Raw genomic sequence first — 17,003 nt, forward strand, 5'->3', positions numbered from 1 at the left:
AAAAAAAGAAAGTGAAGTTTGGCTGCGGTGAGAGAGTTGGAGTTATTTCATGCTAGGGAACAGCTATCTAAGAATCTGGAATTTTCCAGAATCTTACTGATTCCATCATTCAAAAAACTATATCCACCAAGGTCTTAAATAATTACTGAAAGGTAAGGAGGAGGATGAAGTGACTCAAGAGCAGCCTGGCTGAGATGACAGACATAATTACAGTAGTTTATTTTGATCTTTGTTTTTAATTTGGGACTATACCTGGGTGCACAGGGCTCATTCTTGCCTCTGTGTTCAGGCATCACTCTTGGTGAGGCTCAGGGAACCACATGTGCTACTGAGGTTCAAACCTGGGTTGGCTGTGTGTGAGGCCATCACCTTAAAATCTTTCTGGCCCCATTACAGAGTTACTAAAGTACCACAAAAGATCCCTAGAAAACTCAAGTACACAGTAAATGGCCCCTATTAGCTGTGGCTGATGACACATGTCATCTCATCAGACTCCTGACAAGGATTTCAGCATCAGCTCCTGGCTCTCTGGCCTTCAGACTCAGTCCAGGAGTGGTGGGGTGCTCAGTTCTCACACCTGAGCTAACAGCTTCATTAGAAATGATATATTTTATATACAGCTCCAGGATCCTGATTCTGTTTCTCTGGAAAACCTTGACTAACACAGGTATCTATCTTCCTTGAGCTTTTTTCAGAACTTAAGGAAAATAACAGTGATTTGTTCTCTATGTGGTCCCTTTATACAAGTGTGTAAGATACTTTATTGCTTGCTCAATAAAGAAACTTTTGGGAGTGTGCTGGGGAGAAGTTTTGGGTCATACTCACTAGTGCTGTGGGGTCAGCCACATGCATGGTGAGTGCTTTATTATTATTATTTTTGTTCTGGCCTACACCCAGCAGCACTTGGTGGTGGTGGGGTATTCCTGGCTCTGTGCTCAGAAATCACTCCTGGTAGGCTCGGGGGACAATTTGGGATGCTGAGGATCGAATGTGGGTTGGTCCCGGGTCTCTGGCGTAAGAGAAATGCCCTACCCGCTGTGCTATTGCTCCGGGCCCAAGGTAAATGCTTTAACCCTTACATACTATGTCTCTGACCCAGAAAAAAAATTTTATCTGATAAGACCATTCTGAAGTGTAGAGTCTCCTGGAACCTCAGAAAACTGAAATTTGTGGGATACAGGACACTTGGATAAGGCAAATAAAATGGCCACTTGAGTATTATGGTGAGTGGCTGCCTCACAAAAGGGCTTTAAATTTAGCCCATGGTCAAGTGTCCAGTAACCTCAAAAGAAAATAAAGACGCGGCAACACAATTTGCTCCCCTATGCAATCCTTGAGCAGAAAAGGCAGCTCTGCTACTGGGGTGAGTCGAGTTCTGCCTCAGGTTTGGAACACAGATCTCAGGAACCAAGGAACAATTCCAGAAACAACTCCTAAGTGCCCACAGTGGAGAAAGGCTCCTTAGTCACAGTTACTCATTCAAGGGAGTCTCAGTAAAGAAAGGCAACAGCTCAATTAGGCTGCCCGTAAAATGTCAAATTCTTCCCCTAATTAGCATCAGCCTTTCCTCAGGGCATTTTGTTTCACTGCTCTGGGAGGCTCAGTCCATATAGAGTTGATCCATACAAAGACATTTCCTCAGTGAAGCTTTTTCTCTTGGGAAAGTTTTCAGTTTGGTCTGAAGATGGTTTCAATGAAAGGTGGTTGAGAAATGAGAAGATGCTTTTTTGATTTTGAGTATGGCTTCCTTTAACCTCAATTGACAGTGCCTTCTCTCAAAGCCACATCCAGTTCCACTCTTGGAAGACAACTCAATTTAGTACTGCAACTGTCAAACAATGCATATTAGCTGAGTTGACTGGAAGCTACTAGGAGAGCACCCAGTGAGAAGTTCTGAGCTTTTCCAGGTCCCCATCACTAACTCCATTATGAATGGGCAGCAAGGTGCCAGTCATCTGTCTGACCCAGGAACTCACATTAGCTTCTTTCCCATTTTCAATAGGCACCCAAAATATATTCTTAGAAAAACAAAAGCAGGTCAGAGAGATTGACAGTGGATAGGGTACTTGCCTTGCAGATAGCCAACCTGATCCATCGCATCTCAATATGGTCCACCAAGCACTGCTAGGAGTGATCCCTGAGTACAGTCAGGAGTAACCCCTGAGTACCACTGGGTGTGGCCACAAAACAATCCCCCCCTAAAGAAACAAAGCCAAACTAAACCCCATACAATTGGTTCACAAAACTGATAGAAATAATTTTTTTTCTATAAGAGCTTCCAAATGTGAATGAGAAAAAGGCGTACTCTACAAAGGTGGAATGTGTGTTCAAGTCCAGTTCAAGGGAGATTACTGCAAATTAAGACAGGAAAACATGCCAACTCATGGTATAATTGTAAAGTAAACTTCATGTTTTTTTGTTTTGTTTTGTTTTGATTTTGGTTTTTGGGCCACACCTGGTGACATTCAGGGGTTAATCTTGGCTATGCGCTCAGAAATCGTTCCTGGCTTGGGGGAACATATGGGACTCTGGGGGATTGAACCACAGTCCATCCTAGGTCAGTGCATGCAAGGCAAATGCCCTACCACTTGTGCCAATACATTGGGTAACTGCACGTATAAATTTTCATAGGAAGGTTTATAATTATGTCAAGATTACTACCATCTAGTGAAACTCATTGTAGTAAATCTTTAGACCTGACAAGGACAAATACACACTGAATTGTTAGGTCTAGAGTTAACATCAAATAAGCCCTAGAATGGTGTCCCCACTTGGAAGCTGAGATAATCGATAGTGCTAACTCACTAGGAAAGCCAGAGCAAAGCAGATTTGCTTATTAAAGAAACACAAAAGAATCAGCAGAATCTGTTAGGTCTTGCCACTTTGGAAAAAATACAGCTTTTTTGTTTTGTTTTGTTTTTTGGACCACACCTGGTGACGCTCAGGGGTTACTCCTGGCTATGTGCTCAGATATTGCCCCTGGCTTGGGGGGCCATATGGGATGTCGGGGGATCGGATTGCGGTCCATCCTAGGTTAGCGCATGCAAGGCAAACATCCTATCACCTGCGCCACAGCTCCAGCCCTAGAAAACAATACAGCTTAATGGTCTAAACCACTCTTTCTCAACTGAGAGTCCAGAATATTGCAAATGGGACACAGGCAAAAAATCACAGAAACAGGGGCAAAGGAAGGAACGGTGGGGGGGGGGGCATTGACAAGGACAAGGGAACTACCGAAAGGAAATGAGGTTGCGGGGGACCAAGTTGGAAAGGGTTGAGAAACAAGTAAGCCTTTTAGAACCTGCTCAAGCTTTCTTGTCTTGACCCATCCAACCTCTTCCGGACTTCAACTCTTCTGATTCTGGCCCTTTTTGCACTTTCCTACGCACTTCTTCCCTTATTTTAGAGATGCCCCAGCAGGCCGGAAGAGTGGTGAAAGCGGTAAGGTGTCTGCCATGCGCCTGCTAGCCTAGGACGAACTGCGGTTTGATACACTGGTGTCCAATATGGTCCACCATATTGCCAGGAGCAATTTCTGAGTGCATAGCCAGGAGTAACACCTGAGCATCACTGGATGCGCCCCCCCCCCCCAAAAAAAAAAGAGAGAGAGAGAAAGAGAGGGATGCCTCAGTCTCATGCTGTGTCCTCCACTTATGTGATTTTAATCCAGAACTCCCCTGAATATCCTGAGGATTCCTAAGGGCCTTATGACCCCAACTGAGAAATGCTGTCCACCAGGGACATGACAAAATGCTTGGCATAAGGCCCTTATTTTTGCTATAAGTAATATTAAGTGAAAACAACAACAACAAAATAATTACATTGAAAATAAAAGAGTTGGGGATGAGGCTGACTGGTAGAAAAAGTTTGGCTGCTTTTTCAAATTATTTGAGATTTGAGATGGGAATCAATAATTGGACAAAGACTGAAGTTTAGGAAATCACTGCATTAGGCAGAAGACACCTGTGTAGCCGCAGAGCATTTGTATGAGGCTGACCAACAAGAAGAGCTGAAATCCACTGCTGAATTTCAACCAACTTCAATGAAAAACTTGACCTACGAGCTAAGTAAGTCCACATTTCTCAATGCATCTGCCAGAAATCTCTTTCCCAAATGGAACAACAGATGGTTTGTAACAATACTGCAACAGAGCAATTTCCACTTTTCCTAACACATTTTTCTCTTGCTGAAATTCTACACGCAACTGAGAGAATAATTTTCACATTTTTCTGGAGGGAAAAAAAAAACAAACCCACAACCCACCCCAGACAAATACCAGTGGTTATTTCAAAGTGGAAATCAAAGTTTAACATATCACAATGATTTATCTTCATTATCTTTAGAGATTCTTCGACATGCTTGATTAACTCTCCCCTCATTTAAGAACCAATCACATCCCATAGTGGCTACGTCCGTGTGATCACTCTTGGCTTCGAATTTTTGTGCTTTGAGTTTAAAACTAGAGCCTCTCAAAGGAATAGCCAAACAGACCAACCAAAGCTGACACGAGGAATACCTAAAACTCACAATATAACCGCAAAACTATTTACTTCTTTAAATGCATTAATGAACACACAAAATAAATACAGACCATTCCACAAGAAGAAACTCCCACTGAAGTTTAATCTTTCAGGTGAAAATCGTCTCAATGACTCAGCTTCCAGCATAGGGATTCCACTTTGATTTAAATACTCACATACTAGTAGAACCCTCTCTTTGGTGTTGGGGGATCCGGCCCAGAACTTGGTCCATGAGAGGCCTGGTGCTCTCTCTCTACTGCTGAGTGGCAACCCAGTCCCTCTATGGGGTCTGACAATAAGAGCCAGACATTTCATTCCTGAGTCTTCATTTCTGGATCCTTCTCACTCCAGCCCTCTAGCAGGGAGCCTGCGTGCTGTTGAGGGGCTGCCTGGATTCAGTACTGGCTCCATCTCTAAGGTGGAATTCTTTCAGAATCAAACTAACTTCACTGTGCCTCTTTCATGAATTCTGAAGATGTGGGGAGTACCAGCGGACATGGCTTCCTCCTGGCCTCCCTGCTTCCTCCTCACTGAACACAAGAGCAGGAGCAGGAGGCCATCATGCTGCTTGTCACAAGAGCCCACACAGCAGCCTGTGTGGGAGATGCTTGTCAATCAGTCAGACAAGTGGGTTCATCAGAGCCAACCCAGAAGTTTCAACCCCAGCGAATGGAGCAAGGCCTGGAGCCTTGATGGCCCCAGGATGGGGCACACCTGGAGTGGCCCCTAGGTTGTGATCCCAGGTCCCGGTCTCTCTCCTCAAACTTTCTTGAGGGGATGCCAGCCTCTATTTACTGTTATGTCAGAATAATGGATAGTTATTATCTGAGAATTAGATACAAAGCAAGAAAATCTAAACCAATACTTCCATTGTGTGTGTGTGTGTGGGGGGGGCTTGGAGGAGGTTGCGTTTGAATAGATCTAAGAGGGTAGTGGGTGCCTTGAGTGCATTTGGGGGACCTTGTTTTTTCTGGACAGGGGCCACTGGGTCAAGTAAGCTTAAACTTTAAGATTTAAACTGGCCAAATTTCAATTTTCATTTTACAAAATGCCAGTGACAATGGCCTACCACAATCCACTTGGTCACACAGAAGAAAAACTTCAAGGCCACTGTGAGGATAGGAAGGGCTCCAGAAATACCCAGAAATGAGAATGTGATATGCCTCTTCCTTTCATTTGGACCCAGAAACATCTCACTATAGCTGAGACCACTTCTGGGTGCAGATTCATCTCAGTTCTATGTTCTTGGATTGATCTCACCCCAAGCCTTGCCCTTTTCTCTCAGGACTAGTTGGTAAGTTCCCAAATGAACCATGTTTCACCATTGAGCCCTTGCTGTCAGGACTACTTTCTACTCTCTATTGAACATAGAGCATTAATGAAAAGTCTTACTCATTGTCCCTGACCACCTACAGCAGGTTGGGACCAAACTGGGGGATGTGGAGGGTCACAGGCAGTGCTAAGGATCAAACCTAAGTTGGCCAGGTTTGAGGCAAATACCTTAAATCCTGTCTTTCTCTCCAGCCCCCAAAATATGGCATCTTCTTCTGTTATCAGAATACATGTGATTGTCACCAGAAGCCTAGTTTTCTTCCACTGCAATAAACTGAGTCCCTTGACCAATTTACCAGTTGTCTCTTGGTATCTCCCTGGTAGCCACCAGCAGGTTTAATCTCCCTCCCAAAAACTCATCACCATGGGGCTGTGTGGGCTCTGGAGAAGGCTGACCCTCTCCTTCTGGTCCCCATTTCCAGTCAGACTTTGTGTGAATTATAAGGTCACTTGGATTCCCTAGCCAGGATGGCTGTCCTTCCTGACACCACTGGGCAGCAAGGGCAACAAAGGAAAAAGCTCCCCCACCCCCTTTCTGGGATTCTCCTGACACTGAACTGCCATCCATGTTATCAGCTGAACACAAGATTGGAAGGCTAGTCCTGAAGGAAGAGGTCTAAGTGTGCTACCTTCCCATTCATCTAACAAATCCACCTCAATCATGGCCTAGAATCCAGCTCATTCCTTACCAACAAGCTTTCCTCAAGTATAGTGAGAATTCAAAAACTGACCTTACTTGAACCCAGTTTCAACTGCCACTCTAAAGCCACTCTTGGGGAGAAATGGAAACCAACCCTTAACTCACTGCAGTGTTCTGTCAGCACCAATACTATCAAACTTCTGTCATCACCTCATCCAAACCACCTTCTTTGAGCTCCCAAATACTGACAAATTCAACTTCAAACCAAAAAACAGCACAGCCCTTACTGCAGGAAATGTCAAAACCATTCAACATGTGAATTGCCAGCAGTAGTCACCATCCTCGGTGGCTTTACATGAGCAGTGCCTTTGGAGCTCTATAGGAAAGTAGTATTTTTGGGGTCACATCTAGTAATGTATAGGGTTATTCTTGGCTCTGTACTCTGGAAATCAATCCAAGCAGGCTTGAGGACCATATGGGATGTCGAGGATTAAACCCAGGTCAGCAGTTCACAAGGCAAATGTCTCCCCCACTTGGGCCCCAGGAATGCACTGATGAACTATTTCTCTGGGTGTTCATGAGCTGCAGCTGATTAACTGCTGCAGAGAAGCAGCGCTCCTAAGGAGACTTCAGCTCCATCTGCATGTGGCATGTCTGTGGCATGGCATCTCCCCAGGGCAGTGGGAAGGGACTGACTTACCGCCAGTGACTGGAGCTCCCTGGTCTCCTCCTCAGCTGCTGATGCATGGTAGGACAGAACCTGAGGCGAGAGGAAGGAATCAGGGTCACACTAACACGGAACACAATTCCACACCAGGGAGTCCACAAAAACTGTGGTAGGGAGACACCTCAGAATGGTCAATCTAGTTTACTGCCATCTTCAGCTTTCATGAGCAGAAGAGCCTAGATGTCCCTCATCATTACTTGTTTCAGAAATCAGACATGATATTCACCATGTTCTAAGAAAGCTCTTGATGCTTTTGATCTCTCATCACTGAGACAAGGAACCTATCAGGTATCACACACTGGTGGCTCCAAATGAGAAGGAAATTTGTTGTATTTATTTATTTTTTTTGGGGGGGTCACACCTGGCAGCGCTCAGGGGTTACCCCTGGCTCTATACTCAGAAATCGCTCCTGGCAGGCTCAGGGGACTATATGGGATGCTGGGATTCGAACCACCGACCTTCTGCATGCAAGGTAAACACCTTACCTCTATGCTATCTCTCCAGTCATGAGAAATGTGGGGAGCCTAGCTGATGAAACCTGGGACATAGGACACCTCAGTAATTCCTAATCTGGTCACCCACGTGACCAAAAGGCCCATGCCTTGAGAACAAAGGAAATAGACAAAAATAAAGTAATTCAGAGCAGCCCAATATATCCAGCCAGAAAGAAAAATATAGAGTTTGCCTTTGTGTTAGCAAACATTATTAAGAACTCTGTTTGAATCTTATGCCTTTTAGTAAAACGTGCTCAGGTCTACCTTTTTGCCCCTCCCTATTACCTGCCCCAGTTTATGCTAATGAATGCTTGTAACTGTGATTGGTGTAAAATTTGTAACACCCCTGACGTGTTTCAGCCCTTAAAAGCTGATCCCCCAACAATAAACTTCCCTTTTTGAACAGCATGCGTTGTCTTGAAGGCTTCTTTTACTAATTTCTCTAGTTCTTCTTTACAGGTCGGTTCTGCTCGAGTGAACCCACTAATAACTAGCAACTTTCATTTCCACACCCCCGCGGGTCGGGGGACTCCCACGAAAGTTGCAGAGAAAGAAATTTTTAATATTTGAAAACAATCAAATTTATTTTTAGAATACCAATGTCAGTTTATTTTTTGACAACATACAGAATAGAACATACAGATAGAAATGCCTTTGCATAAGATTCCCTTTCCCCAAAAAAATTCTTGAGGAAAACTGTGGGGCTATCACACAGGGCAGGGTTCCCAGTTCCCACAGCCATCCTGGCTGGGAAGTGGAGCTCCAGCCTAAAAGCTACTTCCAGAAAGACCTTCTAGGACTTGGCACAAGGTGACACCAGGGAACTAGGGGGTCTGAGGGCCCAGCATTCAACTTCCAACAAGATAACCTGGTACACTTTATAAAAAAAAAATCTGTGAATTCTGCTGATAGCATAGAGACATGGGGAGCTCAAGAGATGGGGTGGAATGGGGGTCAGGCCAGAAGCAGAAAAGGTCACGAATGGGTGGATAAAGTCAAGGATGGCTTTGGATTGAGAAAGCAGAGGGCTGTGGGGGTTGACAAGATGGGGGATCAGTGAAGGTCTGTGTGGCTGCAGGTCACCTACCTCTAAGGTGACCATTTGCTTGGCCATAGCTCTCTCCACTGCTTCATACATCTGTGTGTTCTGGATGCCCAGACCACAGAAGATGACAAACGCTTCTAGAAACTGCTCGTCATTTCGGTTGAAAGGTTTCACCAGTCCAGAATTCTCCTCCATTTTATTAACAAGTTGGCAAACCCCTGTAATGAATCAAGCAAGCGAGAGAGCATGAGTACAGAAAAAGGTAATTACATGAACACAGTGACCATTAGGGCCAACATGAACAGTGACCATAGGCGACAGTATGAACACAGTGACCATAGGGGCCTATATAAACACCCCAAATAGTCTTTAGGTTTTTCTCTTGAAAGTGCTTGACAAGGTCCTGAGTGATAGAACAGTGAGTAAGGTGCTTGCATGTGGGTGACCTGGGTTCGATTCCCAGACACTGAGCACTGCCAAAAGTGATTCTTGAGTGCAGAGCCCTAGGTGTGACCCCAAAACTAAAAGAGCTTGACATTTCCAAATAAGAAGTCGTCCGTCTCCCCACCCTAACATAAACTATAAAAGTCAGCTGAATTTACATAAGAATCCATTTCACACAGTCCTAAATATATGAAGGCCAGTGTTAAGACAAAAAAACAAAAACAAAAACAAAAAAACAAAACCCAACTCTGAATACTATTTTCTTCCAGACTTGGTCATGAATTTTAGATCATTTGAGTCCCTAAAGACAATTTGTCCTTTGGAGGCTAATTGGATTTTTGTTCACTTGCCAAGAAAACAATTTTAATGCACATCAGAATTTTAGGTCACACAGATTGCCTTTCTTTGCTGAGAAATCAGAAGTTAAAAGTGAACAATTTCCTGTGAAATAAACTGCAGAAAAGAGGCAATTCACAAACTTTCAAATTTCACATATGTCCCCTCTTTGTCCAAGATAATTTTATTTGCAGACAACTTTTGATACTGCAAACAGATGCAAATAAAGATGACTCAGCGATTAAGACAGATCTAATCTTGAATGAAAATACACCTCCCAAGATTTGGCCTCTCTGTGGATAGGAATGGAGCATCTTCACTGAGAAAAAAATGTCCAGAGCTACCAGTCCTCTGGGATCCTAACCAGGGTTGTTCTATGAAGAGCTGGGAAACCTCCCCTTTAGGTCCTTGTGGTTCTGTCAGCATAAATAGGCCAGCAGATTTCCATCAGCACCAAGAGAGGGAGGCAGGAGGCCCAGGCCTTTGAACCCAAAGGATCCCCAGCCTCGATGATAAATCAGAGGCTGCCATAGCCCCCAGTTTCCAGGTGAGGAGACCAAGTCTCAAAAAGGCTATGTCAGGCGCTCTGGGCTTGTTTAGGTCTAAAGTGTAAACCCTTTGGACCAGAGAGGTAAGCATACCGGGTAGGGCGATTAGCTTGGATATGATGGACCAGGGCTTAGTCCTCAGCATCACATATGGCCCCTGAGCACAATGCCATGACTGAGGCCTGACCACTGCTGGGTGTGGTCCTAAAATACCACCCCCAATAAATAAAGTACAAATCCCAGGTGGTGGCAGTCCAGGGCCCTCTGACCTCCATCTGCTCACAGGGAAACCTTGCCATGCCGCTGCTGGTCTATCAGCTCCCTGCCTTCTGTTACTCACTGTGTATTCATCCCAGGCCAAGCCAAACCTTCCATGCCTAGAGGCCTTGCCAGGAGGTCTTTCTCCTGGGCATTTATCAACCAGCATGTTAAGGTGAGCCTTCAGTCTATTAAACTGAGAACTCAAAAATAAAGCTGTTTACTGGGTTCAAGAAAAAGGTGCAGGACCACAGCTATGAGCTCAAGAGTGATCCTGTGAAGATCAAAATTCATGGTTTCTGCTTTTTTCTGGAGCACAAAGGTTTTCAGAGTCTGTGGTGTTGGGAGTGGAACTTTATGGGCACTGAATTTTTTTTGTTTGCGGGCCACACCTGATGGAGCTCGGGTATATCTCTGAGCTCAGAAATTACTCATGCCAGGCTGAGGGACCCAGATGGGATGCTGGGATTGAACCAGGGTCAGCTGTGTGCAAGGCAAATGCCCTACCTGCTGTGCTATCACTCCAGCCCAACTGAATTTTAATGTGACTAATTACTCTCATTCTCTGCATGTGTTCTTTGTGAGAATTTTATCTCAATAGGAGATACTACCCTGTCTGTCTTATTATTATAGGGCTACCTTCTCTGACATTTATTCTAGTACCAAGAAAAACATTCCTCAGGAACTCATGAATTTGGATACTGGGAGGAAAATACTACCACCAAATGATAATCACTGTCATTTGTCAGCTTGAAAGAACATGGCCCTGATATGGTTAAAAACACAGGGGTTATGTTCCCCAACCTTTGCAAGTCCCCAAGTGATAAATATGGAATTGTTGATGTAGCTCCTGGCGCCCTCCCAAGTCCCATTTTCTTGTAAGTCACATGTCTCATGCCCTTCTGCTCACATCCCAGACATAACTGTCTTCCCATTTCCACTCAAGTTCTCCCCAACTCGATGGCTATTTCTCATATGCAGGGTTTCCTCCCTGTCCCCAGTAGGCATGGCTGCATGTCCACCAAAGAAACAATGAACAGGAGGGGCCAAGATGGGGCTGCCCAATGGCCAAGTGAGTCTCCTTGGGAATATACAAAGCTGTACCCCCACCCCCGACCCCCAACAAAATTCATGGATGAATTCTTTGGAGGAATACTAATGAATGTTTCTAGAAAACAAAGACACTGAACAGCAGTGGTACAAATACCACAATTTAGCTGTGACAACTGCAACTTACAGTAACAACAAGTGCACACTCAAGTACAATACACACACGACACACATATATGTTGTTGGTGTGTGTGTGCGGGGTGTTTGGGTCACACATGGCTAAATTCAGGGCTCACTATCAGGCTCTGTGTTCAGGGATCACTCTTAGTGTTACAGGGGATTAAATCAGGGTTGGCCACATGCAAGGCAAGTGTCTTCTGCTATTTCTCTGGCCCCTAACAAAAGATAATACCGTATATATTCGAATATAAACCGAGTTTTTGGGCACAAAAACAAAAAATCGGCTTATACTTGGGTCATACAGGTTGATTTCGTGCACGCACACCAAATCAAATGCATGCAGTCTCCAGTCATCTTCTGCTGTCCGCTGGAGGGGGCAGTACTTCAGCTCAGTCCACAAGTCCCGGCTGAGCTAAAGAGGTAGGCGGCTGACCTAAACTGTATGCCACTAAACTGTGTAACCCACAATATTCTGCACTTTGTATGAGACTGACAGCAGTGATGATGATATCTGCAAACGCAGTGATGATATCTGCAAACTCAATGATGACGACAATGTCTATGCTGATACCCCCACATCAGATACAGCTGAAGTTCTGTTTGGACATACAGATGATGAGGAGAAAGAATCCAGTTTTGAAGGATTTTAACCTTTGTGATTTAGCTTGGTTACCTGTTAAGCTACAGTTATCTGCACTTTATTTAAAGTTTTAAAGTTATTGTTGCTAGTTTACAGTTTTTCTTTAGCAATAAATATTGAAAAACATTTAATCTACTGATTCCTCAATTATCGTAATTGTTTTGGGTATTTATATTTATTTTTGAAATTTACCAGTGGCTGCTGCATTTTCCACCTCAGCTTATATTCACTAAGTTTTCCCTGTTTTTAGAGTAAAATTAGGTGGGTCAGCTTATACTTCAGAATATAAGGAACTTTATTTTGGGGCCACAACTGGCAGGGTATTCAGAGCTTACATCTGGTTCTGTGTTCAGTGCTCAGTTCTGGCAGTGTTCTAGGTATCATATGTGGTGTAGATACTGAAACCAGGTAAATCAAATGCAAGGAAAGTGTCTGAATTGCTGTACTGTCTCTCTGATCTCAGTTAAATATTTCTTTTGTGGGGCCGGAGAGATAGCACAGCGATAGGGTGTTTGTCTTGCATACAGAAGGATGGTGGTTCGAATCCTGGCATCCCAGATGGTCCCCGAGCCTGCCAGGGACAATTTCTAAGCATAGAGCCAGAAATAACCCCTGAGCGCTGCCAGGTGTGATCCAAAAAAAAATTTTTTTTTCTTTTATTTGTTTTGATTATAGGACCATATACAGCAGTGCTCAGGGCTTACTTCTAGCAGCACTCAGGGTACCCTATGTGGTATTGGGGAGCAAACCCAAGTGGGCCACATGCAAGGCAAGACCTCTACCCACTATGCTATCTCTCTTGCCCCAGTTAAGTATTTCTTGATTAATAAAATATTTAAATGCCTATATAGCTGTAGATATTTGAAGATATGAATAGTTTTGACTATAGATCTTGGGTTTTTTTGTTTTTTTTTTTTTTTTTGGTTTTTGGGGCCACACCCATTTGATGCTCAGGGGTTACTCCTGGCTTAGCGTTCAGAAATTGCCCCTGGCTTGGGGGGACCATATGGGATGCCAGGGGATCCAACTGCGGTCCTTCCTTGGCTAGCGCTTGCAAGGCAGACACCTTACCTCTAGACCTTGGGTTTTTATTATATTGTTATAATCCTAAATTTTTAAAATGCTGAATTTCTGATGAGCAGCTATATTTCTAATTATGAAATACAGAAGTAATCTATAGACATTAAATTTATTTTTTTCGTATGCAAGGCAAACTTCCTACCAGCTGTGCTATTGCTCTGCCCTCCCCCCAAAAAAAACCCGAGTCTTTTACCTTGTCTAGTAGAGACATGAATAAAGCATAGTTAAATTTCTATGTGCCCATAGAGAACAAAGTAATTTTATTTTTTATGTACTGTTTTAAAATTTTATTATTTTTTTAATATGTTATTGGGACCTAGATGTGTTCAGCGATTGTTCCTGGCAGGGGTTAGGATGCTGGGGATTTAACATGGGTTGGCCATGTGCAAGGTAAGAAAAACCTTAACCTCGGTGCTATCTCTCTGGTACTAAATTTTATTATGACAAATATAAATTTTCCTTATTTTTTGACTTTACTATAATGTCCTATGAAAAGTGTACTAAAAGTGTACCAACAGTTTTGACTCATATAGTCATATTAGTTTATTAGAAGCATATATGACTAATAAACACATCAAAATGAATGGTGATTTTACATGAAATCTATGAAACTAACTCTATATTATGCTTCTGCCCTAAAAGAATTTAAAAGTAGACTGTAACTTACAATTCTCTAACTGGAAAAAAATATGGATTCCCTGAACAATATAAACAGCAAATACCATAACAGTGGGAAATGGTGCCTAGAGATAGAAATGTGAGTTCTCTGTGAGTAAAGTTCTCTGAAGTTCTCTGAAGGACCCAGTTAGTTCTTCAGGAGGAGAGTGTGAGTTTGAGAACTGGACTAACTTATCAAGCTTTGCTTTGAAACCGCTCTGGGAAATAAGCCTAAGAATTTTTTTGCAAATCTGATGTGGGAAAAAGTGCTTAGCGAGCCTAACTAATAAAGAGGGGAAATAATTACTTAAAATAAATGAATGCTGACTGAGAAAACGATTTCCTCATATGCTCTGGAAGCAAAGTGGTGGAAAGTCTTGGGAGGAGCCAGAGCAGCAAGAAAACATTTGATAGGAAACAATACCTCAGGGAATACACTAGATGATACAACAGGCCCAGTCTGGCTGAACGTCAGTCATTTCGCTGAAATGTCAGTAATGGGAAAAAATGAGGAGGAAGGAAAATGGCAGTGTCCTCATGGGCCCCTCTGTCTTTCTGGGGATGCTCCCTGGGGATTCTCTATTAGAAGAATTACCTCAGAATGGAATCTGGCCTGTGACATTGAAGAAAAATGATCTACCACCATATTTTCCAAGACTTTAGATTCTGTGTCAGCACCCTAAGAATGCAGCAGAAATATTTTTCCTTGCGTGCTGGGTACCAATGGGAGTATCCCCCCAGGTCAGACAGTTCACTGGGGGAGCCCCCATTTTCTTTTCATTGATTCTTCAAACAACACTGGCTCCCTTTGGCTTCTAATCTCTAACACATGATAGAACACAAGCCAGAGAGGCATCAGTAGTGTGGCTTGTTTGTTTGTTTTGTTTTGGAGTCATACCTAACAGAACTTTGGGTGTGGCTCCTAGTGATGCTGTGAAACTGTGTGGTGCCAGGGATCAAATCTGGATCTCCTTAGATGCAAAGTTTTGCTTCAGTCCCCTGAGCTATGTCTCCAGTCCTGGGTATGACAATGTCAATGGGCAGATTATAGTTTTCAGTCCTCACTTGACTCAAGGAGGGACAAGACCACAGACTATGAATTTTGAACGGATCTGCAAAGGCATCAGTTCAAGTCCCTCTCAGGGGATACTGCGACCATTGCCATGGTGAAAGGGACAGAACCACTCTACCTCCTCTCCCAGGCTGCTGGGACAACCCCCCCATCTCGCTGGGCTCTTTGCAGCTCTCACAACAATGTGTGCCACACAATGGAAAGTAGCTTCCTCAGCCACTCCCTCTCCTGGTGCTTTGCCCAAAAACTGCTATGGAGAAGCCAGGATGGCACTGACATGGCAGGTAGCCAAAGTCACAACCATTGACTTCTTGGGGCCAGAGAGATAGCATGGCGGTAGGGTGTTTGCCATGCATGTAGAAGGACAGTGGTTCAAATCCCGCATCCCATATGGTCTATGAGCCTGCCAGGAGCAATTCCTGAGTATAGAGCCAGGAGTAACCCTTGAGCACTGCCAGGTGTGACCCCCCAAAACAAAACCAAAACCAAAACCAAAACAACCATTGACTTCTAGAGCCCAGGTCCCATCTGCAGTGGAGCTTGTAGTATCTCTTTTTGCTTATGAAACTTTAATGTGTGTGGCCAGAGAGGCAGAACAGCAGGAAAGGTGTTTGCCTTGCATGTTGCTGACCTGGGTTTGGTCCTGGCACTCCACAGTGTTTCCCCAAGCTAGAAGTAAACCCTGAGAAGAGTCAGGAGTAAGTCCTAAGCACTGCTGGGTATGGCCCAAACACACAAAAAAACTTAATATTCAATGTATGTTTTTTTTTATTTTTTAACCTGGTACTGCCTAGAAATAATTGTATAACCTCATGTTATATGTTGGCAGGGCACCATCGCCAGTTCTCACTGTTTAAGGCACAGAACCTGCCAGGTGACAAGGCTTGGTTCTGAGTGCTTCTGGGAAAGTGGCGGCTCACCAGGGTCCAGGTTTGGGCCCAGCCACAGGTTCTCAGAAAGCAGGTAACTGTAGGCTGGACTGACAGTATAGCAGGGAAAGCACTTGCCTGGGTTCAGTCCCGGGCAACATGATCCTCATCAGGACTGATCCTTGAGTACAGAGCCAGGAGTAAGTCCTGAGCACAGCGGGGCATGCTCCCCACTGAAATAAAAAAAAAAAAATGGAACAGAAAAGAAAAGACAGCAGGGACATGCTAAGCTCAGCTCCTCTGTGAGGTGTAATAGGCTGGTACCAAAATGTCCCAAGAGAAGGAAGGCCTGAGCCCCACACCTTAGTTCCTTGCACTGGAATGGACTGAGGGACCATCAGGAACACTGGGGTAAAGCACAAATTATGCAGGTGCCTGACTGATGCTCGGTCTTAAGAGGCACTTCCAGTTTCTATCTGCTCCCACCATTTTTGTGGGAGGACTCATGTTTGCAGGACTCTTTCCTCCCACTCCACTGAGACTCTCATCTGACATTTCCTTTATTTCCAAGTTCTTGGGAGAAGGCCAAAGATGGAAACTTTTCACAGCATTCCACATCCACAATTTACATAGAAAACCTTGTTCTTCTTGTAATATCAATTTCCAGTTTCTGTTCAAGGTTTCTTTTCTACTCTTAACAGCAGTTTCAGTGCCAAGAAACAAAACAATAAAAAACATAATTCCATTCCTCCGCCCTAGGATTCACTTTCAGCATCTTAGTCAGATTTTTTTCCCCCTAGAACCTTCATAAAACAATGTAACTCCCCCAACAGCAAGGACTTCCATTTTGTTTTGTTTCATGATTTATTCCTCATGAAACAAACACATACGACTATTTAAACCAAATCTTCAAAAAAGGAAGCTAGAAACCAGGCAGTGAGACTTAACAAAACACACTTGTAACACAGGATTTCTTTCAGTGTACCTTCAACACCTCATTCTTCAGATTTCTGCTGAAACAAGAGTAATAATGACTACAAAAATATATCAAGGTAATGAAATATTTAAGAAATGTTTATCAATAATGAGTATAAAATTATTTCAAACTTGT

The 17,003-nt window shown here is 43.7% G+C and overlaps 1 protein-coding gene across 1 annotated transcript in view; it reads right to left on the bottom strand.

Annotated features, from left to right (window-relative positions):
* Positions 1-17,003, bottom strand: part of PDE5A (phosphodiesterase 5A) — a 110,443-nt gene that overhangs the window by 17,078 nt on the left and 76,362 nt on the right. Inside the window, exons 10-11 of the mRNA XM_049786980.1 lie at positions 8,801-8,976; positions 7,193-7,252 (exon numbers count right to left, since the gene is read on the bottom strand). Coding sequence (XP_049642937.1) covers positions 7,193-7,252; positions 8,801-8,976 — 236 coding nt within the window. The remainder of the gene's footprint in view (positions 1-7,192; positions 7,253-8,800; positions 8,977-17,003) is intronic.

Source organism: Suncus etruscus, chromosome 14 (assembly GCF_024139225.1).
Source record: "Suncus etruscus isolate mSunEtr1 chromosome 14, mSunEtr1.pri.cur, whole genome shotgun sequence".
NCBI classification, from domain to species: domain Eukaryota; kingdom Metazoa; phylum Chordata; class Mammalia; order Eulipotyphla; family Soricidae; genus Suncus; species Suncus etruscus.